This window comes from Ictalurus furcatus, chromosome 23, assembly GCF_023375685.1.
Source record: "Ictalurus furcatus strain D&B chromosome 23, Billie_1.0, whole genome shotgun sequence".
NCBI lineage: Eukaryota > Metazoa > Chordata > Actinopteri > Siluriformes > Ictaluridae > Ictalurus > Ictalurus furcatus.
In genome coordinates this window covers 1025685-1052179 of record NC_071277.1, presented here as the reverse complement: position 1 = coordinate 1052179, position 26495 = coordinate 1025685, and the positions used below count along the sequence as shown (strand labels likewise).

The window sequence follows — 26495 nt, the reverse complement described above, 5'->3', positions numbered from 1 at the left end:
AACATCCTACTCTAGCATAGCTCTCAAATATCCTTAAAAAAAACAAGGTACCTTACATGACCCGTCTAAAATGTTGTGTTATGTTTACACTATATTTTATCAAGTTAGTTATTTTAACTCTCATCCAATACCTACTCAAACCTAGACCTTATTATCCATTCGGATCAATATGGCCCATTTTGAAATGTATTAGAAGTGGAACAGTTTCCCCCCCCAAAAAAAAAGACAATTAGAGGCAGTTACGTACATTTTGTCATGAAATGGTATAATAAAGTTTTTAAAAATTACTTGTCTGTAAAAATAAAACAAAACAAAAGTCATCGAAAAAGTCATCCCTGCTTCAGAACTGTTGGAATGACTGGAATGAAAACCTGCAGCCACAGCAGCCGTTTGTGGAGAAGTCTGAACACCCCTGGAATGAACTGTATATGTAACTGTGTGCACTTAATTTTCCTCAGATAATATTGTAAATACATAATCATACTTTTACTTTATTACATTCAGCTATTTTCTTCCTACTTGGACCTAATGTTTTTTTCTGTAGCTTAATCCCAAATCAAGTTAAACTGAGTACACGGTGTACTTTGCAGGTCTTAAAATGCCACTTTATTATATCCTAAGAATTTTGTAGTGAAAATAATCCTGACAGAGAAAATGACTCATCACTGGGGAAAGCCAAATATCTGCAACATTAAAAGGTTGTTCAAATTACACTTCCACTTCCTCATGATTTTCTCCGTTTATGTAAGTGACAAAATATTTACCTTCCAGAATTTATGATCCTGGAAATGCAGAAGCGGCTGCTAATTAACACCGTCTTTGCTCTGTCTGTGTTTTATGGACACGTAGCATTACGGACCAGTACGTATTGAATGCACTCAAATATTGAACTTTGCACGGAGGGGCATGGTGTATTAGAGGTGGGTTAGCGCATTTGCCTCACACCTGTAGGGTTGGGGGTTTGAATCCCGCTTCTGCCCCTTGTGCGCAGAGTTTGCATGTTCTCCCCGTGCTTTGGGGGTTTCCTCCAGTTTCCTCCCCAGTCCAAAGACATGCATTGTAGACTGACTGGCATTTCCAAATTGTTTGTAGTGCATGCGTGTGTGATTGTGCACTGTGATGGGCTGGCATCTTGTCCAGGGAAATTCAAGACCATTGTTACCCTCGCCAGGAGTGTTCGACCAACAAAGATCAAGAAGTGTAAGAGTCTGCAAGGTCACAAAGGAACCCAGGGTAACTTCTAAGCAACTAAAGACCTCTCTCACATTGGCTAATGTTAATGTTCATGGATTCACCATCAGGAGAACACTGAACATCAGTGGTGTGCATGGCAGGGTTGCAAGGAGAAAGCCACTGCTCTCCAAAAAGAACATTGCTGCCCATCTGATGTTTGCTAAAGATCACGTAGACAAGTCAGAAGCCTACTGAAGAATGTTTTGTGGATAGAGGAGACCAAAATAGAATTTATGGTTTAAATGAGAAGCGTCATGTTGGAAAAAGGGAAACACTACATTTCAGCAGAAGTACCTTAACCCATCTGTGAAACATGCTTGCGGAAGCGTCATGGTTTGGGTCTGTTTTGCTGAATCTGGGCCAAACAGGTGGAACACTGAACAATCACTGATGGAACAATGCATTCTGAATTATACAGCAAATTCCAAAGGAAAATGTCAGAACATGTGTCCATGATGTGAATCATGGGCTTGTGAAGCACACACGTAATTCTACTAAAGAACGGTTAAAGAAGAATAAAGTTAATTATTTGGAACGTCCAAGTCAAAGTCCTGACATTGATGCAACAGAAATGTTGTGGAAGACCTGAAGCAAGCAGTTCATGTGAGGAAACCCACCAACATCCCAGAGTTGACGCTGTTCTGTACTGAGGAACGGGTTAAAATTCCTCCAAGACGATGTGCAGGACTGATCAACACTTACCCCAAACGTTTAGTTGCAGTTACTGCTGCACAAGGGGGTCACATCAGATACTGAAAGCAAAGGTTCACAGACTTTTGCCACTCAGAGATATGTAATATTGGATCATTGTCCTCAATACAAGATAGTGGCGTGTTCAGACGCAGCGGCTTTGCACTCTCCTATACGATGCTCATGCTTATGATGACCTGTTGCCAATTAATCTCCAGCTGTTCCTTTTTCCTAACACTTACTTTTCCAGCCTTTTGTTGCCCCCTTCTTTTTTGAGACGTGTTGCGACCATCAAATTCAAAATTACCTCGTTTTTTTGGTTTTTTTTTTTCTTAAAATTGTACATTTACTCAGTTTAAACATTTGATACATTTGAACATTTGGTATGTGTAAACGCTGATGATTCATGTTAGATTAAATCCATTAGAGCCACTGAGTGGAATAATGTACGCTAGGATGTCAAGTATAAGGAGTAAAATAGGAAAAACACACCTTGTCGAATGCTGGATAGATAGCTCGTAGTTCGGTTAGCCAACCGTAGGGCATGTGTCCCACTGGATAGGTGGCTGTGAGCACTGCTACAGCCTTGCAACACACACAGACAGATTCAGTGCATCTGAGTACAAACGTTGTGCCTATTTGTCACAAGCTAAAAGCCAGGACCACTAACCTCTGTGGAAGCAGAGCTGCCTTGCTGTGCAGTGCTGAGATTTCGAGACACAAACAGGTTGACGATAGGCCTGCTGATCCTTTGGGTGGCCAATATGAGTGCCAGTGGCCACCAGAAGCTCAACATCTTCTTGATGGTGGTATCTCCCTAGAAAACACCACAAACCTAAAATGAGAAATTAATAGCCTGGCAAAGCTCTTTGATGGATTGGCTATTTCTGACCAGTCAAGTCTCCACTCTGTAATATTACAAAATAAGAGTGATCACTTCTCAAATGCAGTCACATGATCAACAAACGTATAGTATTACTTCCTATTTCTAGAGATCATGTAACTGTTGCTTAACTGAGCAAAAATAAATATGAAAATATTCAAAATCCAAAAAGCTTTTAAGTAGTGAAATATATTCTACAAAACATTAGTTTCAAAATTATTAGCACCCTTACCTAATGAATATTATATGACACCTGTCCTGTGGAGAATAACAGCATTAATCTCTTCCTGTAGCGTCGTTGGAAAGACTCGTCGAGACGCACTCTATCGTGCAGGACATTTTAAGCTCCTTGACATTCTCAGGTTTGTGCATGTACACTTTCCACTCTAAACATCTATATTTTGCAGTGGGTATCTGGTGCTTTTCAGTGTGTGCAGTCCATAATGCCAGCTGTAGTTCAAGGGCCACACTTTGTTTAGTACTTTCATGAAGGGCTTCCTTCGTGCAACAATTCCAAACAATTTCTTGTTATGAATGTGACATTTAACCGTTAAAGAATCAACATTAAATAACAGACTAAACCATGCAATTCTAAAACTGATTTTGGGTTAACCTTCCTCCTCAATATATATTATATATATATATATATATATATATATATATATATATATATATATATATATATATATATATATATATATATATATATATATATATATATATATTTTTTTTTTTTTTTTTTTTTTTCTCATTACCATTATTCTAGTGCACGTTGACCTTACCATAAGATGTTGTTCCAGATCTGTATGGGCTTTCTTAGATGATGTTGGCCAGCTCTAATCTGGTCTTCCTATTTTTGAGGCTTACCAATGGTTTACATCTTGTGGTAAACCCTCTGTGTTTACTCTGGTGAAGACTTCTCTTGATTGTTGACTGACACAGATTTGTCTACCTACTGGAGGGTGTTCTTGATCTGGCCAGCTGTTGTTAAGGGGTTTTCTTCACCAGGGAAAAATTCGTCGGTCATCTACCATAGTAGCTTTATGTGGTCTTCCGGGCCTTTTGGTGTTCCTTAGCTCACCTTACTTCCTTATAAGAATGTACCAAATAGTTCACTTGGCCACAAACTTTGTGTTTGCCATCGCTGATGGGTTTGATTAGATTTTTTAGTCTAATGATGGCTTGCTTCACTTTGAACTTATTGAGAGTTAACAGCAACAAAAGTCTGCATTTTGAACTCCTATTAATTATTTCATTTGAACTCTAAACTCTGTACTGTAGACAGCTAAATAAAATAAATACATTTGTCAAATGTCCAAATCAACTGCACACACATAGCAATATACAATTATAAAAAATAAAACCGCACTCTCAATTGTGACGTTATACTAAATATCAGCACGGTTGTGATTCGCCCGTAGCTAATCACGGTCACGCAAACACTCAGTACAACAGCACAATCGAGAGCTCGATACTGCTTTTACACAACAGTTTTATAAATAAGAAATTAATATCAACTAACTGACATTTCAGACACAATATGGACAAATAATTTGTTTATTTTTGGTCCACAAATGGAAATGGTGGACTGTTGCTTGAATTGGAATTCTACGTGGTGAAAGAGACAAGTTGAGCAAACAAACAGTAAGATGTCCCATTACTGTTATACTAAATATAAGCACACTGGGGAAAATCACTCATCCACTCCAATTAGTGGACTGGAACTAACTGTTGTACAGTATAATGAATGAAGAAGGTGGTTCAGCTCATTACATATAGTAAGTGTGAACAGTTACACACTGCTTATCTTGCATCTGAAGTGGGTAAAGAGTTAGTAACTGTACCCCCATGTCCTGGCTGTTGGAGTCAGGAAAGTGGTCATGAATGTTGCAGTAGTAGCCCAGTCCCACGATGCTAAAGCGCACCAGTGCTCCCATGTACAAAGACAGGATTGGAATGAGCAAGGGTTCAACACACTCCAGGTTGCTGTGGAGCAGGATTGCCACAAAAATGATCTACAGGAGAGGAAATGAATAAAGATGAAATACTGCTGTGGATGTTGTACCTGGTCTTAAAACAGTACTGAAGGAGTTAACCATGAAACTATATGCTGATGACAAACACGACAAAACAATACAACACATGCAGAAAAGAAAAGAAAAGAAAAGAAAAGGAATACAACAACTAAAGGATAGGATACAATGAAAATATAGAAAATGAAACTAAAACCTTAGTGGTCATTACATCAAACACTACTCAGCTCTTTCAGTAGCATAAAAGAGCTGTTGACTGTAATCATTTTCACCCCTGGCAGAACTAAAAACCGTCTGCATCAAGTTCCAATTTTGTGTTTATCCACCTTCCCTGATGCTGCATCCATTTGTGGATTTATTAAAAAAAAAAATCACCACACACACACAAATTTCTTATGTGTTCACCCATGACTCAAGGGTTCTGAATCTTAACTGACAGTTATGATGGCAGAAGATGGTGAGAGAGATCTATTACCTGTGTTATAACGTCAGAGATTGAAGAGGAGCCCACCAGCAGGCTGTATTTGTGCTTTAGAAGGATGCCAGCATGAATCCACGCCTTTGGGGGAAAATAAAGAAATCAAACATAATTCATTATTCATGTATAATGTCTTATTTCACTTGATGAACACAAAATTTACAACGACTGCTTTTATGTTATGTGATAGTTATTCACGAGTCCCTTGTTTGTCCTGAGCAGTTAAACTGCCCACTGCATCTTCAGAAAAATCCTCCAGGTCCAGCATCTTCTGCATATTTGTCCCCTTTCCAACAGTGGCTATATGATATCACACTGAGGACAACCGAGGGACTCGTACACAATGCAAACATTCACTGATGCTCAAAAAGGCCACACAATACATAAAGTGCCAGGAGGATGTAAACTTTTGATCAGAATGATCAGTGTGAATTGGAATTATTCCGTCTCCTGGGAAACGTAAATATCATATGTAGCTTCTGAAGGGCAGTACTAAATGAAAACCAATCGTCCTGTTCAAACGTTTACACCTTAAATGTAGTGTACTGCCTTCTTGAGCATCACTGAATATTTGCACCTTACGTAATATACGCGTATAAGTTTGCTAAGAAACTGCCAGCAGTTGTGTTACATTTAAAAATAAACCTTAGTTTAATGAAATATGTTAGTTTAATGTCTACAAAATAAACAATAAGAAGGAGGAAAACAAACAAACAAACAAAAAGTTCTTAAAAGACATGTTGCGATTCAATTGACATCTCAGAAAAGTGAAGTATGATTTAACATAGTATCGATTTCATATCGCACACCCCGACGTTTATACATACAGCAGTAATAGTCTTACCCTTACAGATCTAAACTGCGATCGTGTCATAACAGGTAATATTGAATACTGACGCACACAAAAAGGGATTGGGTTAATATAAATACACACACACACACACATTTATATTATATTACAATATTCATAAGTACAAGTTTCTTGTGTTGTAAATAATACATCTTCAGAAAAGGTACTGTGAGATTATCATTGTGTAAACTTTAATGGAGATGTGGCAGTGTGAAAATAACACACTGGCCTTATTTTTTTGGCTTTGACAGGGTCATGGCGGTTTGCTTACATCACAGCACACTGGTGCCAGATTAAATGTTGCCTTGAATTTGGTACTTATCTTTCCAGCTTAAACCAGTTTTAGACCGTGTCATTTCAGCAGTCTCTGAAGAGCAGTGCTTGTCACACTATGAGATGATCCAATAAAATCTTGGTCAAATTCTATAACAGACTGTGCAGTAATGTGTCAGATCATACGATGAAGATCCTCTAATGACAGACCTACTACTACCTGTTCATGATCCAGGATTTTACACTACTGTATTTATAGCTGTTCCATGAGTTCTGCATCATCCTACGCCATCTTCCTTTCGGTAGCCGTTTGATGAGGACTGTTGCAGCGGTCACATTCTGAGACTTTAATAAAGCATTTCTGATGCTGCCAGGAGTTTTTCTATCAGGTGACTTCGGTCGCAATGGTACTAAACCGGCTGCTGGTCAGCAAGTCGTATTACGCGGTGTAAAGCCGCCGATCTCAACTCATGTACTAAAAATTATTTTAATATGTGTGCTTTTTGTCAACAGTAAAATCATACAGATAACCCTGGCTTGAATCATTATTTATTTATATAGGAACTAGTGCTGATGTCCAGTGTTTTAAACATAAGATGAGTTAATGAGGTAAAATAGAAAAAAAAAAATCTCTTTTTTTTTTTTACTAATTCAATTGAAGTTTTAATGTCCCAAAGTGGAAGCACTGCACACCAGTGACTATTCACTCAAACGAAAGGACAGACATGTACCAAAATATTTCATGGTTTAAAAATGTTTACTTTTACTAAAGAAACTAACTAAACTACAGTATAACACTTCCTTCTACCCAGCTGTATTTTGTTGCCTCGTTGGAACATTTTCTGATGGTACAAGTTTTACATCGCTACATTATGTCAGGAACTCCAGCAGGCTGTAAACAATTCCCGAGATGACTCACCTGTTCAGTTAAACAGAGTGCTCTCAAACAACGAGATGAAAAAGCTCAAATTTCAGGTGTGGGAATTTATTACTCTGAAAGCTGACATGCTGTGTTAGTTGATATTGTCGCTATTTTCTTTATATGAAAGCTATTTTTGGACAATAGTCAGACTGTAAACTCGAGTCTACACTATTAGGGGGCCTGAATAAATTGTACCGTTAACGACGATAGATTTTATAGAACTGTAAAGTTTATCATGATTTGGTTTTTAAATGAAACCAAACACCAAATCAATAATAAAAAAAAAATTAGGGAACTGAAGGTACTTTAGACTCACCATGGCATCCAGTAAAGGGAACACTGCAAGGTAAAGAAACGCCTTTCGCGTCTTGTTGCCAACAGATTCATCCACATGGTGGAGTTTGTTGATGACGTAATATCCTAGATCTGTGTAAGCTGTGACAAAATAACACCATTTGTAATAAATGTATAAGCCATGGACCCACCATGTGTTGTATTGTCCATTCTGTTTCCATCAAATGAAAGTAAAAATAGACCAGAAGAAGCCATTTAGTTGCTTCTACTACTGGCATTGTACCTTGCTTAACACCCATCACGAGCAGGATCTAATATCATCTGACAGAACTTTGTATGTGAAGAATCACAACATAAATTTTTATTACCACTGGACATACAGTGTCCTCTGGCACCCTTGACCCTTAACCCTTGACATGACCAAAGGCTATGAAAAACGGTCTATTGTTTAACCTTGTTTAATGTTTTGTTTAAAAAAATTAATAAATAAATAAAAAATAAAAAAAAATCACAAAAATACTCTCATGGATATGAAACAACTGCAAACAAAACAGGTTTATCACATAAATAAATAAATAAATAAAATGATATCTTTGTTAAATATAGGTGTGCAACAATTATTGGCACCCTTTTAGTTGATATTTTATGCTTCCTCTCTTGCCAAGATAACAGCTCTGAGTCTTCTCCTATAACGCCTGATGAGGTTGGAGAATACATGTCAAGGGATCTGAGAGCGTTCCTCCATACAGAACCTCTCCTGATTTCGAGGTCCACACTGGTGGACTCTCCTCTTCAGTTCACCCCACAGGTTTTCTATGGGGTTCAGGTCAGGGGACTGGGATGGTCATGGCAGGACCTTGATTTTGTGGTCAGTAAACCATTTTTGTGTTGATTTTGATGAATGTTTTGGATCATTGTCCTGCTGGAAGATCCAACCACGGCCCATTTGAATCTTTCTGGCAGAGGCAGTCAGGTTTTCATTTAATATCTGTTGATATTTGATAGAGTCCATGATGCCATGTATCCTAACAAAATGTCCAGGTCCTCTGGCAGAAAAACAGCCCCAAGACATTAAAGATCCTCCTCCATATTTAACCGTGGCCATGAGGAACTTCTCCACATGGCTACCTCTCTGTGTGCTCCAAACCCACCTCTGGTGTTTATTACCAAAAAGCTCTATTCTGGTTTCATCTGACCATAGAACCCGATCCCATTTGAAGTTCCAGTAGTGTCTGGCACACTGAAGACGCTCGAGTTTGTTTTTGGATGAGAGCAGAGGCTTTTTTCTTGAAACCCTTCCAAACAGCTTGTGGTGATGTAGGTGACTTCAGATTGTAGTTTTGGAGACTTTCTGACCCCAAGACACAACTAACTTCTGCAGTTCTCCAGCTGTGATCCTTGGCGGTTTTCTGGCCACTCGAACCGTCCTCTTCACAGTGCGTTGAGACGATATAGACACACGTCCAATTCCAGGTCGATTCAGAACATTTCCAGTTGACTGGAACGTCTTAATTATTGCCCTGATGGTGGAAATGGGCATTTTCAATGCATTTTCACATTTTGTGAAGCTCAACAACCTTCATCACAGCTATATTCATTGGTCTTACAGGTTGTTATGAATGACTAAGGGAATTTGGCCTGTGTGTTACCTCATATTTATACCCCTGTGAAACAGGAAGTCATGGTTGAACAATTTCCTGTTCCTAATCACCCAGGTGCACTAAGAAATGTAAAATATCTATGGCAATATACTTCAAATATATATTCTCATATGAATTTATAGGGATGCACACCTGTATCACTGAATAACTGTTGCACACCTATATTTACCAAAGATGTATATATTCTTTTGGATAAACCCGTGTTGTGCAGTTGTTTGATATCCATGAGAGCAGAGTATTTTTGTGAATTTTTTTAACAAAATATCTAAAGTTTAAACAATAAAGACAAATTTTTCACAGCTTTATTTGCTGATATTTACCAAGGGTGAAAAAGTCCCAGAACACACACATACCTATGAGAACATGGAGGATCATAGCTATAACCCCAGCTACAAGCATACATAGCACTGCTTTTCTTCTGTCCTTCTTGCCGTGGACCAGCACCAGCCCAACACTCTTAAAGTCACTCATGGGCCCGGTGAAGAATTTCATGAGCGAGTAGGCCAAACCGTAGCTGGCCAGCATCTCCACACGGTCCTCTTTTACTGATGCGATACCTCTGTTCAGAGCCTGTCAAAGACATAGATGAGACACAAACACAATCGGTCAGTTTTCACCTTCATTTAATTTGCCCAATCCATAATGCTTTTATCCAAAGGAACTTCCAAGGTAGACAGAATACAAGCCAAACATACACCTCAGCAATGGATGGTTGACTGAGAACTCAACTGGTGCTCTTTAACAGCAGAACCTTTAAACACCGAGACACCGCTGTGTCATAAATAAGCTGTAAATGTGGGCAGGGATATCCCTGAAGGTACTGTTATTCCATATTCTAAAACGGGTTAGAGATGTGCTTCGGGAATGAGATAATGTGAGGCCGAGCAAAATAATTCTCAGGAGTAGGCGTTTTTTTTTTTTGTTTGTTTTTTTTCATGTGGTCGAGAGCAGATGGTCAGTTATGAAGTTCAGGGGAACATCAAAGCCAGTGTTCGTTAACATGGGAGTGTATTGGACACAGTGGCGACTCGAGCCACTCGAGTGGCGCTGTTCGACATGTTCACCACGTTCTTCATTTATCTTCAGTAACCCATGCACTCAAGAAACTCTACAGTTCACTACATAAACACATGTAATGCCCCGATTCGTTTCTCTGTCACGTTTCTACCCGTCTGTGTAGGAGCTTCTAAAAATAAACACAGACACAGAGACACACACACACAAACTCTGTCCCTTGCACACAAATAGTAGTGAGCATGACATTTAGTCAGACTACAGTCCACCTCACTGTAAACAAGCCCCCTTGCACTACCAAAAAAAAAAAAAAAAAAAAGGGACTGAACACACTGTTCAGTTTTGATATATTAGCTCTGAAATTCATAAATGCCTTTTAAAAAAAGTGTGATTTATGCTCAGTTATTATTATGCATTAACCTGCAGGCCAGCAGTTAATCAGCAGTTACCAAGTTGGCCTAATGTTCCATGAAAGTCTGCTGAATATTCTAGCAGTGACTGCTTTCAGCGCCAAAAGCATTATAGCATGTTTGGTTAAGTTTCTTTCCTCTATTTTTTTTATTCTATGGTCTTACCCACAAGTCCAGCTGCTGGCTAAGCCCCCACACTTGAGCTGAAAAATAAACTAAATAAGGTGCTGAATGTGCAAGAATAAAGACACCAAAAAAAGACCTGCTGGACCAAACGGAGACAACTATTCCCATGAAATAAAAGTCTATGAGGGCTCTAAATGAAGAGGTGGGGGGGGGGTAGAAATGTAAATCATTTCATAAAACATTCAAGAGAGTCTTGAAAGGGTCAAACATGGTTTTTAATGTTTTCCTTCTGTTTGGGAGTGTAATGTATCCGTTTGTGCATGTATAAGCTCTGCAAAGTCTGAAATCTCATATTTTCCACCAAAGGGACTCTATCTCACAGAGAACACTGCTCCAGACCTGCCGAAACGCATTGTTCGGAGTCCAATTTTACTTCCGGAATTTCTCTACGTCACAGCGCGCACTGTCAGCATAATCCCGCTCGAAGGCGGCCACTAAGAAAGAAGGAATTCAGGCACCATGTCACGGAGACGCTGTGTGTTTCGGTGCGAAAGCAAAACCTCTTTGTTTGGCCTTCTGAAAACGGACAAAATTAGGAGTTAGGAATAGCAAACTTTTGCTTGTGCACGGCGCATTTTATGGAGGAGAGCCTCCTGAACCTGGGTGAGTACGAGGCAGGCGACACACAAAGGCTACTCCCAGTTTGCTCTGACAATCTTGTGCTTCTGAATCAAAAGCTGTAAGTGTGTTTGATTATTTTATGAAGCATCTGCTACTGACTGTTCGAATGCCGAGTTTTGTGTTGTGGCTCAGTTGTAGACCTCTGAGAAAATGCTAGCTAAAGTTTGCCAAGTTGCCTCATTTTTTATTTTATTTTTTTTAAGCGCTTGTATCTCGGTGGTCTGACAGATGTCGATTGTAGCTGCTTTGTGATTGTATCTTGAAACAGTTTATAATCAATCGAATCACAAGAATCCTAGCTTTCCAAAGATATATCGCATGAGTACCCCCGTACAGCAGCTGTGCACAGCATAGTTAGTCCCGCCAGCGGGGGTGTAATTTACATCGTATCTGAAAGGTGAGAGAGGAACAAAACCAAAACGTAGCGCTGTGAAATGTTCTGCTCAAGTCGCGTTTGCAAACTTGCTTTCGCTCGATCATCCGCATTTTCTGAATCGCGCTTGGACTGATACGGTAAAACCGACGACGTGTTGCCTAGGAGCTTAGAACTGCTTTAGAAGCACGGCGGTAACGCTAAAGCTAACGCTAAGGGTCATTACTTTTCTGATACATGCAAGGCTTTTGGCCAATCAACGCAACGGGTCAGCTGGCCAATCAGAGCACTCTGGGCTTTGGAGAAATCAGAGTGTTTTAGGCAGCCTAGGAATAGAGGTACTGCAGTAATGTACAGTATTTGACAAATAATGTGTTTAACAAGCACGTTAACCTATTCTCTTACAACCAATAAACAACATAATTAATGTTTAAAAATCATGATATGACCCCTTTAATTAATCGGTATGATCAGCTGCCTCTCAGTATTCTGTCATATGTTTTAGACGAGTTTTATAATGTATAAGGTCGATAAAAGAAGCTTTATTGTATTACTGTATATCAGCTATTCAACAAATGTGCATCTTTAAAATGTCCTCATTCTCAACTCCATGCCTTTAAATTGCATTGAAAAAACTAATAGGTACACATACATACATTATATACAGACATACATACATACATACACATATAAAAAAAATTTGACAGATATAAGACCATCACTTTTCCAGCTGTTGCGAGGGGCAGCATACTCATTACACCATTTAGTTCCATAAACAGTCCTTCCAGGATTTTGCGATTATGTGTGACATCACCACAACGCACACTCAGCCAAAGCCCTCTTCGATTCCCGTTCAACTAACATGAACGGATAAAAGCCGCATCAAAATCAAGCAATTTTGGCCGGAACAATCACAAACAAACTCCACGTAATCCTGTACGGACTGCATAGAGTAAACATCGCAAACATAGAAACTGCACCAAACACTAACGCAGGCCCACAGAATAAATCGAACACATTTCTTCAAACAAAGGCCAAACTTTAAGTGCAGACAGCACGTCCAGGACGTACTGAACCACTTCTATTGTAAAATATAACAGAGGAAAATTTAAGGAGAGGGGAAGGGGGGATTACAGAGTGGATAACGTCCATACTTTATCACTTTACCATGGTGACCTCGTGTGCACCTCGCAAACCGTCACAATGGCAACAGGAACATCTTTGTGATGTCAATCACTAGACTGTACACTGCAAGTCTTCACGCTGTTCACTCCCTTTTACAGCGTTGCTCTAAAAATTCAGCAGCATACAACTTAAGCCGAGAGTGAAAACCTCTCGACTTACTCTTGTTTGTGGCCATCGCTATTAATGTTGTCCTGTCTAAAACAACATCTATGGTCTATGGCTTCAGCACTTTAAACCAAAGTAGAACTGAGTATTTTTAACAGAAGCCATATAATAAAATAAGTTAATAAATAATAATAATAATAATAATAATAATAATAAACATCAACAACAATAATATCATTAACAGCAATAATAATAACTAACATTAACAATAATAATAATATTAACATTAACAACAGCAATAATAACAATAACAACAACAATTAATAAATGATGATGATGATGATGATGATGATGATGATGATGATATATTCCCATGGTATCAAGCGACGCTTTTTCAAGCGCCAATCAGAAGAGAGCAGTGGAAGCGGAGGATTATGGGAATATCGTTCATGTTTACTGCCATATTTTTATTTATTTTATTTTTTTTAAAATCTTTCTTCTTTTTAATCATGTAAAATGTAATATTATATATAAACTAGTGCTCGTGTTTGCAACACCTCTGCACTATTATATATTAGAGTTCGGGAGATAAAATCAGCGCTCGTGTGCTGAACAGATTGCGCTCAAGAACCGTGCATGAAGCTTTCCACTACCGTTCAGCAAGCACACTCTGGCACTGGACGGACACGGCAAGAGAAGACGCACTCGCTGATTCTTGTTTTCTTACCTGCTCCCCAAAATCGATGGCGATGTTGGTAACAGCCAGAGGAATGAGGAATCTGATGAGAGGCCAGTAAGCGGTGAGGCAGGTCAGCTCCACCATGATCCTAGCGAAATTAATCAAACGTCGGCTTACATTCGCGTCGCTCCGATAATCAAACACCAGCAAGCAGCCGGTTATACCTTCTACTCCTCTATAACTGACTGCGGCACTCAGCCCTCAGCCCTCAGGACTCAACCCTCAGCCCTCAGCACGTAACTGAGTCATGGACCATCATGCAAGACGTTTCGCAGCGGTGAGAATCAGAAGGTCATCCAAACATGAAAAATATTATAAAACACAAATAAATCTCAAAACATAACGGGTCAGAAGCGGCCCGCAGAAAACAGAGAACTGACAGCTTAGCTTTTCAAGTTCTATCGATAAACATCAGCTCCCGTGCACCGACGGCATTAACCCGGCTGTTCTGTCTGTCTGCTGCTCTGTCTCCGCTTTTAGGACGCACGTGAGGCTGCACGACACCAACCCCGCCCCTCCGGAAGCATACGTCACAAGCCCCGCCCACCAACCTGTAAACCTTAATAACCAATCAGAATGTACTGCAGCTCATTCTCTCACCAGTGCAGCACAATTCATGTGAAGCAAGCAGCTACATTAAGAGTAGATGCTTATGATAATTTATGATCGGAGATCAGAGTGTACGAGTTCACTTTAGGGACTGTGATCCTGAATTTAACTTTACTTACCAAACAATAGGTTAGCTTTTCATTTAGTTGTTTGTTTGTTTGTTTGTTGGTTTAAAGTGACATTTGTCTGTTCCTCAGAGTTCTTTTTAAATTAGAGCATTCAAAATGTTGCACAAAGGAGCTGCGTGTGTCTTGTAAATGTTCTAGCACTTATTTCTGTATCACAAACAGGCAATGAAGGGCTTAGTCTCAAACTCATAGAGTGAATAAGTTTACCCCATACTATGGGTTAGTTATATCATAGCCCAGTGTTTAATGTAACATTATGAAATAAGTGAAGAATTATGACAAAAACATTTTTATTTAACACTAAGCACACAGTGGGTTAGTGGTTAGCACGTTTGCCTCACAATGCCAGGGTTGGGGGTTCGATTCCCGCCGCTGCTTTGTGTGTGTGGAGTTTGCATGTTCACCCCATGTTGCAGGGTTTCCTCCGGGTACTCCGGTTTCCTCCCCCAGTCCAAAGACATGCATGGTAGGCTGATTGGCATGTCCAAAGTGTCTTTAGTGTATGAATGGGTGTGTGTATGTGATTGTGCCCTCTGATGGTACACCCTGTCCAGGGTGTACCCTGGACAGGGTATGATGTGCCCTGCCTTGTGCTCGATGCTCCCTGGGATAGGCTCCAGGTTCCCCGCAACCCAGCAGGATAAGCAGTACAGAAGATGGATGGATGGAACTGTGGGTGTGTGTGATAAGGGACAGATTATGAGGCAATGGGCTACTTGGCATGGGTGCACAAAGTATATAAGCCAAATACCTCATTACCTTATTTCCTTCAGCTTCATGAACCTGAAATCTATCTACTTGTCTGCATTTTCGCACTAGCACAGACAGGCATAGACAGGAATTACTTTCAGTTCAGTGAAAACATATAGAAAATAAAATAATAACTGCATAATCATTATAAACCACGATTTCCCATCAAACAATACAAAACAAAAACAAAAATACACTTAAAGAAATAATTCCTGACCTACAGCAGCTTACTTCATTAGCTCTCACCTCCACTTCTCTGTGCTTTGTAGCTATCTGGCAGGTAGCTTTCAAACAGAAACAAGCAAAACACATGATCCAAAGTGGTTAATCCTGTTTCTCACCATAGCAGCTAGTAGTAATATAAAAGGAATGCATTGATTAAAAAAAAAAACAGTGTAATAACTATTATTATCTAATCGTGCATATACATAAATAGTCTCTGTTAACTCTTCTTTATCTTAGAAATATCCTATTCCAATTTCAGAGTCTGGGTTATTGGTGTTTAATCGATAGAATATCCATCCATCCATTTTACATACCGCTTTTTAGCCTACACAGGGTCATGGGGCCTACACAGGAGCCTATCCCAGGGATAGCCACAGGCCCTGGAGCTTATCCCAGGGAACTCGGGGCACTAGACAGGGGACACCCTGGACGGGGTGCCGACCCATCACAGGGCACAATCATACTCACATTACGGACAATTTAGAGACGCAAATCAGTCTACAACGAATGTCTTTGGACTGGGGGGGCGGGGACCAGAGTACCCTGACGAAACCCCCAAAGCATTGGGCAAGCATGCAAAGTCCACACACACAGGGCGAGATTTGAGCCCCCATCCACAGAGGTGCAAGGCAAACATGCTAAACACTTGAAGGAATTTGAGGAATATTACCCCATTCCTCAATACAGAACAACTTCAAGTCTGGGAAGTTGGTGGGTTTCCTCACATGAACTGCTTGCTTCAGGTCCTTCCACAACATTTCTATTGGAGTAAGGTTAGGACATTAACTTGGCCGTTCTAAATCATTAACTTTATTCTTCTTTAACCGTTCTTTGGTAGAATGACTTATGTGCTTAGGGTTATTGTCTTGCTTCATGACCCACTTTCTCTTGAGATTCAGATCATGGACAGATGTCCTGATATTTTCCTTAAGAATTTTGTGGTATAATTCAGAATTCATTGTTCCATCAGTGATGGCAAGTCATCCTGTCCCAGATGCAGCAGAGCAGGCCCAAACCATGACACTACCACCACCATGTTTCATAGATAGTTTTCATAGAAGGTTGTTATGCTGGAATGCAGTGTTTTCCTTTCTCCAAACACAACACCTCTCCTTTAAACCAAAATTTGGTCTCATCTGTTCACAAAACTTTTTCCAGTAGCCTTCTGACTGGTCCACGTGATCTTTAGCAAACTGCAGATGGGCAGCAATGTTCTTTTTGGAAAGCAATGGCTTTCTCATTGCAACCCTGGCATGCACACCGTTGTTGTTCTGCGTTCCTGATGGTGGACATGAACATTAACATTCGACAATGTGAGAGAGGCCTTTATTTGCTTAGAAGTTACCCTGGGTTCCTTTGTGATCTCGCAGACTTTTACCCACCTTGCTCTTGGCGTGATGCTTGTTGGTCGACCACTCCTGGGGAGGGCAACGATTCTTCTAAATTTCCTCAATTTTGTACAAAATCTGTCTGACTGTGGATTGGTGGAGTCCAAACTCTTTAGAGATGACTTTATGATGAGGGTTGTTGATGAGCATCAACAACCCTTTTTTTCTGAGGTGCTTAGAAATGTCCTTTTCTTGTGCCAGGATATACTTCCACAAGCATGTGTTGTGAAGATCAGACTCTGATAAATGCCTGTTCTTTAAATAAATCGGGGCGCTCACTCACACCTGATTGTCATTAATTAAAAAACCTGACTCTAATTTCACCTTCAGATTAACTGTTAAACCTAGAGGTTCACATACTTTTGCCACTCACAGATGTGTAATATTGGATCATTTTCCTTAATAAATAAATGACCAAGTATAATATTTTTGTCTCCTTTGTTTAATTGGGTTCTTTTTTTCTACTTTTAGGACTTTAGTGTGAAACCCTGATGGTGTTTTAGATCATATTTATGCAGAAATATAGAAAATTCTAAAGGGTTCACAAATGTCCAAGCTCTACTGTATTTATATTAACATAATGTATTAAGTGCATTAATATAAAGCTGTGATTTGCCTTAAAGCTAGAACTACTCTCAGATCCATGTTGTTATGGAAAATTATATGGCACCAGTGTTTCATTAATCATCAGAGCTGATTAAAAACTGCAGCTCTAATAATAGTGCTACTACAAGACAAATCACAGGGTTATATTAATGTACTCGTTCGTTTATGCTTAGGTGTAAATCACTTTCAGACATGCTGTTTTTGGAAAATAATCAGCTTCGTGCTGGTAACCGAAACTCAGCTTCATGTTAGGCCACCTCACACCAGCCCATCGCTGATTATTTCTCTTTAACCTTTAACAGCATGCCCCATCATTTTTTCTTTACTTAATCAACACCTTCATGCCAACCAGAACTGAGCATCCAAAGGCGCTGTGCAATAAAAGATGTTATGTTGGCCCCACCCCCCAAAAAAAATCTTTATCGTGACAGTTACGCAAGTGTTCGCTGTGTAGTATTATATTTGCTTCCACCTTCTGGACATTATTCTGTTATGTGAGGATGTCGTTTTCATGTTTAAAGGTTAAACACACACACACACACACACACACACACACACACACACATATAACTGGTTATTAATGAAATAGCACTGAAGGTAAAAACTAACCGAGATGCATTCAAAAACCTTACATATAATCACTGCATATTTCTGTAATATTATGTTACCCACCAATCTAGCAGCATTTACAGTATATTACAGTATTATGTGACAACCCTTCTCTTGGTATGACTTGATTTTTATTTATTTACTTATTTTTTGGCTCCCTCTCCCTGATACACTGGACAGAATTCTTCTCCATATCGTACCTCCCCGTGTTCCATAGCAGACTGTTTTTCCACTGGTAGTAGGCTGCCAGCATGGATTACCCAATGAAACACCTTTTTGCTGAAGATTTAGTGTAAATAATGTAGATTTTGGTGTGTGTCAGTAGAATTATATATATATATATATAAATTTTACAGTGGTTTGACACTCATGTCTCATGTCTGAATTTACCATGAAAGCACAAGACAAGTTGCTTTCATATAAATTAAGACCTGAATTAGTGTCAAGAAGAACTTCTTATAGGATTAATTCAGAAGCATCAAAATTAAAGTTCAGTGACTTTTTTATGTCATGCACAGTACAGTTTGTCAAGGACAGTGGGTTTTTTGGGTATAATTAAAAAAAAAAAATGTTTTACAGGTTCTTTGGTTAATTAGTGGTTTTTAACTACTTGGAAAATTCTTCAATTAAAATTCAAGTTTATTTGTATAGCACTTTTAGCAATAGATTCTCACAAACAACTAATTCTCACAAAGCAGCTTTAGAGTAGTCTGTATGTATAAGCTAGCTCTCTAACGGGCAAGTCAGAGGCAACAGTGGTGAGAAAACCTCCCCGAGAAGACACGAGATAGAAACCTTGAACCTTGAAGACATGAGTGAGGAACCAGAACCAGCAGATAGTGGGATTATAAATAACTCCAGTAAACATTTATATAGAGAAAAGGCAGTACATGTGCTGAAGTGATACATAATGTTTGGTGTGAATGTATTATGAATAGAAATCCTGCAGTTAGCGTGAGACAGATTTTTCTATCCCATCAGCAGTTTTTAGGGGGTGCTACAGTATCCAACTGACATTATCCACCATAGCAGAAAGATGAGTCTCAGTCATAAACTGTTTTTGGGAAGTGCAAGGCTTTAGCTGTGTTGTACAGTTCGACATAGAACTTTACAGAGTTCACATCCAATTCCCCTTTCAGTAAGGAAGTAAAAGCAACAGTTTTACTCTTTAAATTCTTAATCCTCTGAGCCCTGCTATTTTCATTTTACACACATTACAGCACAGCAGAATATTTTACTGCTGAAAGAGGATAACTCAGTACAAATGTTAAAATACTTCTACCAGTGTATCCCTTACATCTTATATTACACATATTATTACACATATTTTATTGTTTAACCCAAGACAGTCCAAAGGATAAAATATAATAATAATAGTAATAATAATAATAATAATAATAATAATAATAATAATAATAATAACAATAATTATTATTAGTAGTAGTAGTTGTATTATTATTATTATTATTATTATTATTATTATTATTATTATTATTGCTCATTGCAACTTTTAGAATTACCCAATACAATAAAGCCAAATAAAACCTCTTCTCCACCTTACCTAATCTGGGCACATATCGCAATAATAGCTGCGTGCTCCATAATCAGAAACTGTGATATCTAGAACTCAATTTGGCCAATAAATATGTTAGAAAACTGATAGTCCAGGATGCAATGAAATGATCTTCTGAAAACTTCTTAATAATAATAATAATAATAATAATAATAATAATAATACTTTCTTATTTGTGTTTGTTCTAAAGTTTAGATTCAAAGTGAAACTTCTTGTAGGCAGCACAGTGTCACACAAGACTCCAACAGCTCTAGGATCCCTGATCCCTGAGCTCTGTGTGGACTTTTACCTGTCCTTGTGTTCACGTGGGTTACCTATGGGATCTCCAGTTTCTTCCCCCCTCCTAAACACATGGATGTGAAACAGTGTGTGGATTGCTGTCCAATCCAGAGTGCATTCACGCCTTGAGTCTTGTTTCCAGGCACCACCACAACCCTGACCAGGAAAATGCAGCTACTGAAGATGAATGAATGCCAATGAAACTAAATAAAATAACTGACAACAGGGGGCGCCATACACCCATCTATCATTACTTGCACACACCCATCTATTATTAGCAAAGTCACCCTTATAATTTAAGGCCAGACCTCCTCTTTTAAGTCTTGCATTACAAAAAAGTAAACATACATAAATTTTTTTTGTTTAATTAGAATAATGAGATATTAAGTATTATTGCATTAATAATACCTGTTTTGTTGTTGTTGTTGTTGTTTTTTATTTTATACAGAACTTACAGAACTCTTGTGTTGTTTTACAGCAGATACATTCATTATGAATGCTGAATATTAGTCTAATCAAGTTAATTAACCTATTAGGCTAAGAGCAGATATGGTGACATATAACAGTTCTGCACACTACATGACTGGATTAAATGTTGATTTGGGATTTTAAATGAAATTCCAATAGATGACTGATGACAGTAAAAGTCATGTGACACTAAAATGTTATAAATATACTTGTGGCATTCAGTGAAGCACCAGTGAGTTCCTGTAACTGAATCATGTTGAATATAATTAGGTATGTCCAAACAACTACAAACAAATGGCTTCAAAGTGAGTCATACAACAGGCAGCCCCCTGACACCCTCACGCCGGGCTTTCCATTCCTTTACACTGTTGTTCAGACTAATCAAGCAAGCCTATGCTGGAGTGTTTGTTTTTTATCCCTTTAAGCTACTCACACTAGATAAAATGAGTCAAGAGCATACTTTAGCTAACACCTTCATGTAGGCTACAGACCTATGAACTGAACAGGGCTATATAGTCATTTAATGCTCCACTTATATTAGAGTATGCTAACTGGACTACAAATTGTTCCATGGAAACAAACCAAATTTACATATCCATTGTGAATGCTGTAATTACATAACTATAAATGTTCTTTATCACTTTTGGTCTTTAATGTTGAAAAACACGTCTTTCATACTCTGTCTTGTTGATTACTATTTTCTTAATGCCGTCATCATTATGTCACTTTTGATCATGTTCTACAGATAAATAAATAAAAATTCAAATCTCTCACATACTACTACTCTGTAGTATAGTCTAGCATAGTATAGTCAGAGTATGTCTCAGATAGTACTCTGATTGCATATGCCAAGTTTTGTTGTATGTAAGTTTTCATTTAGGCCTGTGTATCCTATCCTATACGATATTATAATGCCTTCCCATTTACATCATGCTTTGAACCTCTGTGCTCCCCTTTTCTTTTTATACATTATACACGTGCTTTCCAAATTTGCACTTTAACCCAGCGAGCATCCTTGCTCATATTTTTTGCAGGTGAGTTGCGAGCCCAATTCCACCCTGATAAAAACTTTTTGTATATTTCTTTGCTATCTAATTACCCTTCCACCCCCCCCCCCCCCCCAAATCCCCCCTCCCCTCACATATCCAGAAGAAACAAATGTTTATCTTTTGTTGGTGTAAGTTCATAAAGGTTAGTTACACCAATAACTGCACTCTGCTCCCTGTTTATTGTCTGTGCATGTTTTCCCCATGTCATGTTTCCTCTGGGTTTTCCTGTTTCCTCCCACCTCCTAAAACACGCAGGTTCAAGTGGATTGACTACTCTAATTTTCCCCTAGATATGAAAGATTGTGTGAATGTGTGTATGCATGGTGCCCTGTGATAGACCAGTGTCCCTTCCAGGGTGTATTCCCACATTAAACCCAGTGTTCCTAGGATTGGCTCCTGGAATAGGTTCATGAATGAATGAATGAATGAATGAATGAATGAAGAAAATTCTCTACCCACTGAAGTGTCATAATAATAGCAATGAGTTCAACAGAGAATACAGACAAATATGAAGCTCTGTTTTTAATAGGTGACTGAAATTTAGAATTACGCATCACTGCTCCAGAGCACAATACTGATAATCAATGTATTGATAAACTATATACTCTACTGGTAGAATTCTACATTCTTCCAGAATTGATCCTTTTAGGTATGGACAACAGCTATGGTAAAATCAAAGGCGAGGACACACTTGTACTCTATGTACGATATAATTTGTCATACCCAGTACGCCTTTACGTTTTCTCTGTCCACCCCACACTTCTGATTGTACTCTGCCTGTTCCTACATCACTCTGTAAACACAGTGCTAGTGTGTCATTATGTCCTTGCAATGAGACATAGTATAGCTGATTGCCAATAATACATGCCTCGCTTCAATGGCTTCCTTCATCTATACCTGAAGCCTGAAAGCCTCACAGCATATCATGAGTGTGTGTCACCATAATATTTAATGTATTCAGCCGTGACTCACTAGCTGACCCTTACTGACTCCATGCATCTAGTGCTGATCTTATTAATGCATGATGTGATTCATTAGATCTTAGATTAATTAGATATTAGAATTCGAAGCATAGGGTGACATTTTTTATTATTGTTTTTTTTTTTTTCTTTTCGTTTGCATTTCATCTTCAGACAACTTTAGTGTCTACAGATATAATTCTCAGTCAGGATGCTCTTCCCCATCTCCCACCCAGCCAATTCACATGTTGTCGTCACAGACATTTCCCCCACCCAACAGCTGGTGTCCTTCCGAGAGGAGAAAAAATAGTCCCTGTGTGAGTCTATCCAACGATAATGTTGTCAAATGTAAAGGATAAATCATTTAAAAAATATATATATATATATAAAGAAGACGTTACCAGAGTAAAGACGTGTTGAGTCTAAACACTATGTTTGCAGAATTGCAGAAAGTAGTCTTTAACGAGTGTGTGCTGATTTGGCGGGAAACTGGGCGGATGGATACACGAAACTGGGGAAGCGGTTGAGTCGCGAGCGCAGTCAGACTTATTCGTGTTACGATGACAAGCAGTGATCAGACGGATTACTGACTCAGAGTGTGCGCGTGCGTGCGTGCGTGTGTGTGAGAGAGAGAGAGCGAGCGAGCGCGAGAGCGAGCGAGTGTGTGTGTGTGTGTGTGTGTGTGTGTGTTGTGTCTGCGCTTACTGATTACTACCCGCTCTGGATCAGAAGACTGGATTTATACATGCTGCTTGGGAGCACTACACAGTGTTGGATTATACTGTTTTTGGGGTTGTTGTTGTTGTTTTTTTGCACGATTTCTTCGCGTCATCTCCCGAACAGTTCTGAAGCTGATTGTTAATACATGGTGAGTGCGTTTGCTGAACTTAACTGCGCATTAAACGGGGGTTTTTTCGGGGGGCGGCAACAGTCCGGATCAGTGCGTTATTCTAAATGAGCTGTAGTAGGTTCAGACTGAGATTTAGATCTTTCTTTATGTGTTTTTTTTTTTTTTTTTTTTTTTTTTTTTACTGTCAGTGATATTGTGTGTGTGTGTGTGTGTGTGTGTGTGTGTGTGGATCAGAACATTACGCACGGCTGACTGGTGGAGTGTGTACTCTGACAGCATGCAGCGCTGCACTGTTTCTAAAGGTTCTGAGTTCTGGGTTCACTATAAACTGTGATGGCGACTGTAAGAATGGTGTGAAGGATTGCACACAGTGCTTTAGCTGACATGAACGTTTTGCATGTGCACTCTGTAATTAATGATCATGCTCGTGCTCCAGCTGTCAGACTAGAAGTTCATCTCTCTCTCTCTCTCTCTCGCGCGCGCGCGCACCCATCACAGCTATCATGCCAATGAGCAGTGGCCTGGCGTGGAAGAACTACGATTATGACTACGACTCGGTGCAGCCGTACTTCTACTTCGACAACGATGAGGAGGACTTTTACAAGCAGCTGCAGCAGGGTCAGGCGCCCAGCGAGGACATCTGGAAGAAGTTCGAGCTCTTGCCCACGCCGCCGCTTTCCCCGAGCCGGCGGCCCTCCACAGCTGAGCAGCTGGAGATAGTGAGCGAGTTCCTCGGCGACGACGCGGTCAACCAGAGCTTCATCTGCGACTCGGATTCCTCGCAGACTTTCCTCAAGTCCATCATCATCCAGGACTGCATGTGGAGCGGCTTTTCTGCTGTCGCCAAGCTCGAGAAGGTGGTGTCCGAGAGGCTCGCGACGCTGCACGCGGCGCGGAAAAGCTTATCCACGTCTTCCAGTGGTGATGCAGCGGACAGCAGCGGGGTCTACTTGCACGATCTTAGCGCGTCGGAGTGTATCGATCCTTCCATGGTTTTCCCTTATGCGCTTACGGAATCGCCCAAGTGCGCAAAATTGACAGCGCCTGCGGATCACGCGCCGCCTGTAGACACGCCACCCAACAGCGGCTGCAGCAGCGATTCAGGTACGTTGAATGCTCTGATCGTAGAAATAAAAAGACATGCATGTTGCTTCACGATAGTGATTAAGGATATCGTGTTTGGAAGGGAAGGGGAGGTCTGTCGCATCTTTACATGGCGTTAATTATGATATAGAGTCATGTAGATATAGAGTGCAAAATCGAGTGATGTCGTGGTCAGAGAGGGAAAGTGTGTCGGTCTGCTATGAATTTGAGTGATCTGGGCTTGCACAAGCTTCCTCTTCTCCTCCCACACATTTGTGAACAAGTCTGGACTATAAGTCAAGCTTTGAGACTGCAGTGTTCAAATATCAGCTGATAAAGAAAGTGGGTGGGGACCAGAATGCAGAGATTCCTCCCCCCCCTTCCCCTCCCTGTCTGCAGAATACCTCTCGCAACATTCCAATATTTTCCCACAAGCTCTCAACTGTGGGAACATACAAACACAGAGGAGATTCCTCTACTCATAGCTATAATATTTTCATTCTCATTGCAGATGATGAAGAAGAGGAAGACGAGGAAGATGAGGAAGACGATGAGGAGGAGATTGATGTGGTGACAGTGGAGAAGCGTCAGAGGAGGAGCGAGGCCGAAGTGACCGAATCCAGGCAGCTCAGTCCGCTAGTGCTGAAGCGCTGCCACGTCTCCACACAGCAGCACAATTACGCCGCCCAGCCTTCCACACGGCATGAGCATCCAGTCAGCAAGCGCCCACGCCTTGAAACCTCCTTCGCAGGCCACGGTACCATCCGACACAGCAAGCCAAGGAAGTGCACAAGTCCACGCACGTCAGACTCGGAGGACAACGACAAGCGGAAGACGCACAATGTGCTGGAGCGTCAGCGGCGCAACGAACTCAAGCTAAGCTTTTTCGCCCTACGTGACGAGATCCCCGAGGTAGCCAACAATGAAAAGGCAGCCAAGGTGATGATCCTGAAAAAAGCAGCAGAGTGCATCCACAGCATGCAGGCAGATGAACGAAGGCTGCTGTCCATGAAAGAACAGCTGAGGAGAAAGAGCGAACTATTAAAACACAGACTACAGCAGTTACGGAGGTCCCAGCTATAAAAAAAAAAAAAAAAAGCAGGACAGCTATAGAGAGACTTTTAACAAAACCAAGCAAACAGACTTTTAAGAACCGTTTCTCCTCATTTTTTATGCAAGTTGCGCATATTGTGATTTTTTGTTTGTTTGTTTTCTTTTGAATATTGTCAGATTTTTTTTGTCTATGTTTAAAACCGCCACAAGCGGTGGTCGATTAAAATAATTTGTATTTAAGTCATTTATTTTTATTAATAAAACAAGAAAACACAGGGAGTTGTGTCCCTAACAAAATAATTTGTATTTTTGTTTTTGTATATACTGAATTCATATTTCATAAAAAAAGTGTATTTTTTGATCTTTATTGTCTGAGTGTTCTTCAGACAGTATTTTGTTTTGCTGTATGTTCAAACAATTCTGAACCATAAATGCATTTTTCTGAAAACACTGTGTTCTGGATTTTTAACTATTTAAATGAAATATAAACGGTGTGCACATCACTCTTCAGCAGTGCCTTAAATGTATGTTTCTCTGCAGGAACACAGCAGTGACACAATTATTTTTAAACCAAAAAGGTGAAATATAATTGATAACAGGTTTGTAGTTCATGATCCGTCTTTCGCACACTCATACATAAGTCTACGCACAGAACTCGAGAGCAGCTAATAACAATGAAGTACAGTATGTACCTGTAGAGCGGTCTGAGCAATGAACACGTAGCAGGCCGATCGTTTTGTTACTGAGGTGTATCTGATCTAACCAAACAGCAAAATAAGGTCTAGACTACAATGTAATGCGGTATACATTAGATCAGTGGTCACCAACCCTGTTCCTAGAGAGCTACTTTCCTGAAGACTAGCTCTGATAATCGTGCCCACCTGACCATATAATCATTGCCTTAATAAGTTCTTGA

At 39.8% G+C, this 26495-nt stretch overlaps 2 protein-coding genes across 3 annotated transcripts in view; one reads left to right on the top strand and one right to left on the bottom strand.

Annotated features, from left to right (window-relative positions):
- ankha (ANKH inorganic pyrophosphate transport regulator a) overlaps positions 1–17410 on the bottom strand; it is a 32904-nt gene extending 15494 nt beyond the window's left edge. Inside the window, exons 1-7 of one of the 2 annotated variants that reach the window (XM_053611857.1) lie at positions 13939–17410; positions 9671–9887; positions 7679–7797; positions 5315–5398; positions 4651–4821; positions 2594–2740; positions 2416–2508 (exon numbers count right to left, since the gene is read on the bottom strand). In XM_053611857.1, coding sequence (XP_053467832.1) covers positions 2416–2508; positions 2594–2740; positions 4651–4821; positions 5315–5398; positions 7679–7797; positions 9671–9887; positions 13939–14034 — 927 coding nt within the window. In that variant the 5' untranslated portion in view covers positions 14035–17410. The remainder of the gene's footprint in view (positions 1–2415; positions 2509–2593; positions 2741–4650; positions 4822–5314; positions 5399–7678; positions 7798–9670; positions 9888–13938) is intronic. The other variant, XM_053611856.1, reaches the window with a different exon arrangement.
- A 5209-nt stretch (positions 17411–22619) lies between these two features.
- Positions 22620–26294, top strand: myca (MYC proto-oncogene, bHLH transcription factor a). Its single transcript, XM_053611669.1, has 3 exons — positions 22620–23461; positions 23942–24547; positions 25038–26294. The coding sequence occupies exons 2-3, from the start codon at positions 23947–23949 to the stop codon at positions 25607–25609; spliced, it is 1173 nt and encodes a 390-aa protein (XP_053467644.1). The 5' UTR covers positions 22620–23461; positions 23942–23946; the 3' UTR covers positions 25610–26294.
- Positions 26295–26495: the final 201 nt, after the last annotated feature.

What these genes read in the sequence shown, in the direction of transcription:
- myca (XM_053611669.1), top strand. Translation starts at nt 23,947, where the DNA reads ATGCCAATGAGCAGTGGCCTGGCGTGGAAGAACTACGATTATGACTAC. An exon ending in CGGCTGCAGCAGCGATTCAG is followed by an intron (nt 24,548 to 25,037) that starts GTACGTTGAATG and finishes TTCTCATTGCAG; the next exon opens with ATGATGAAGAAGAGGAAGAC.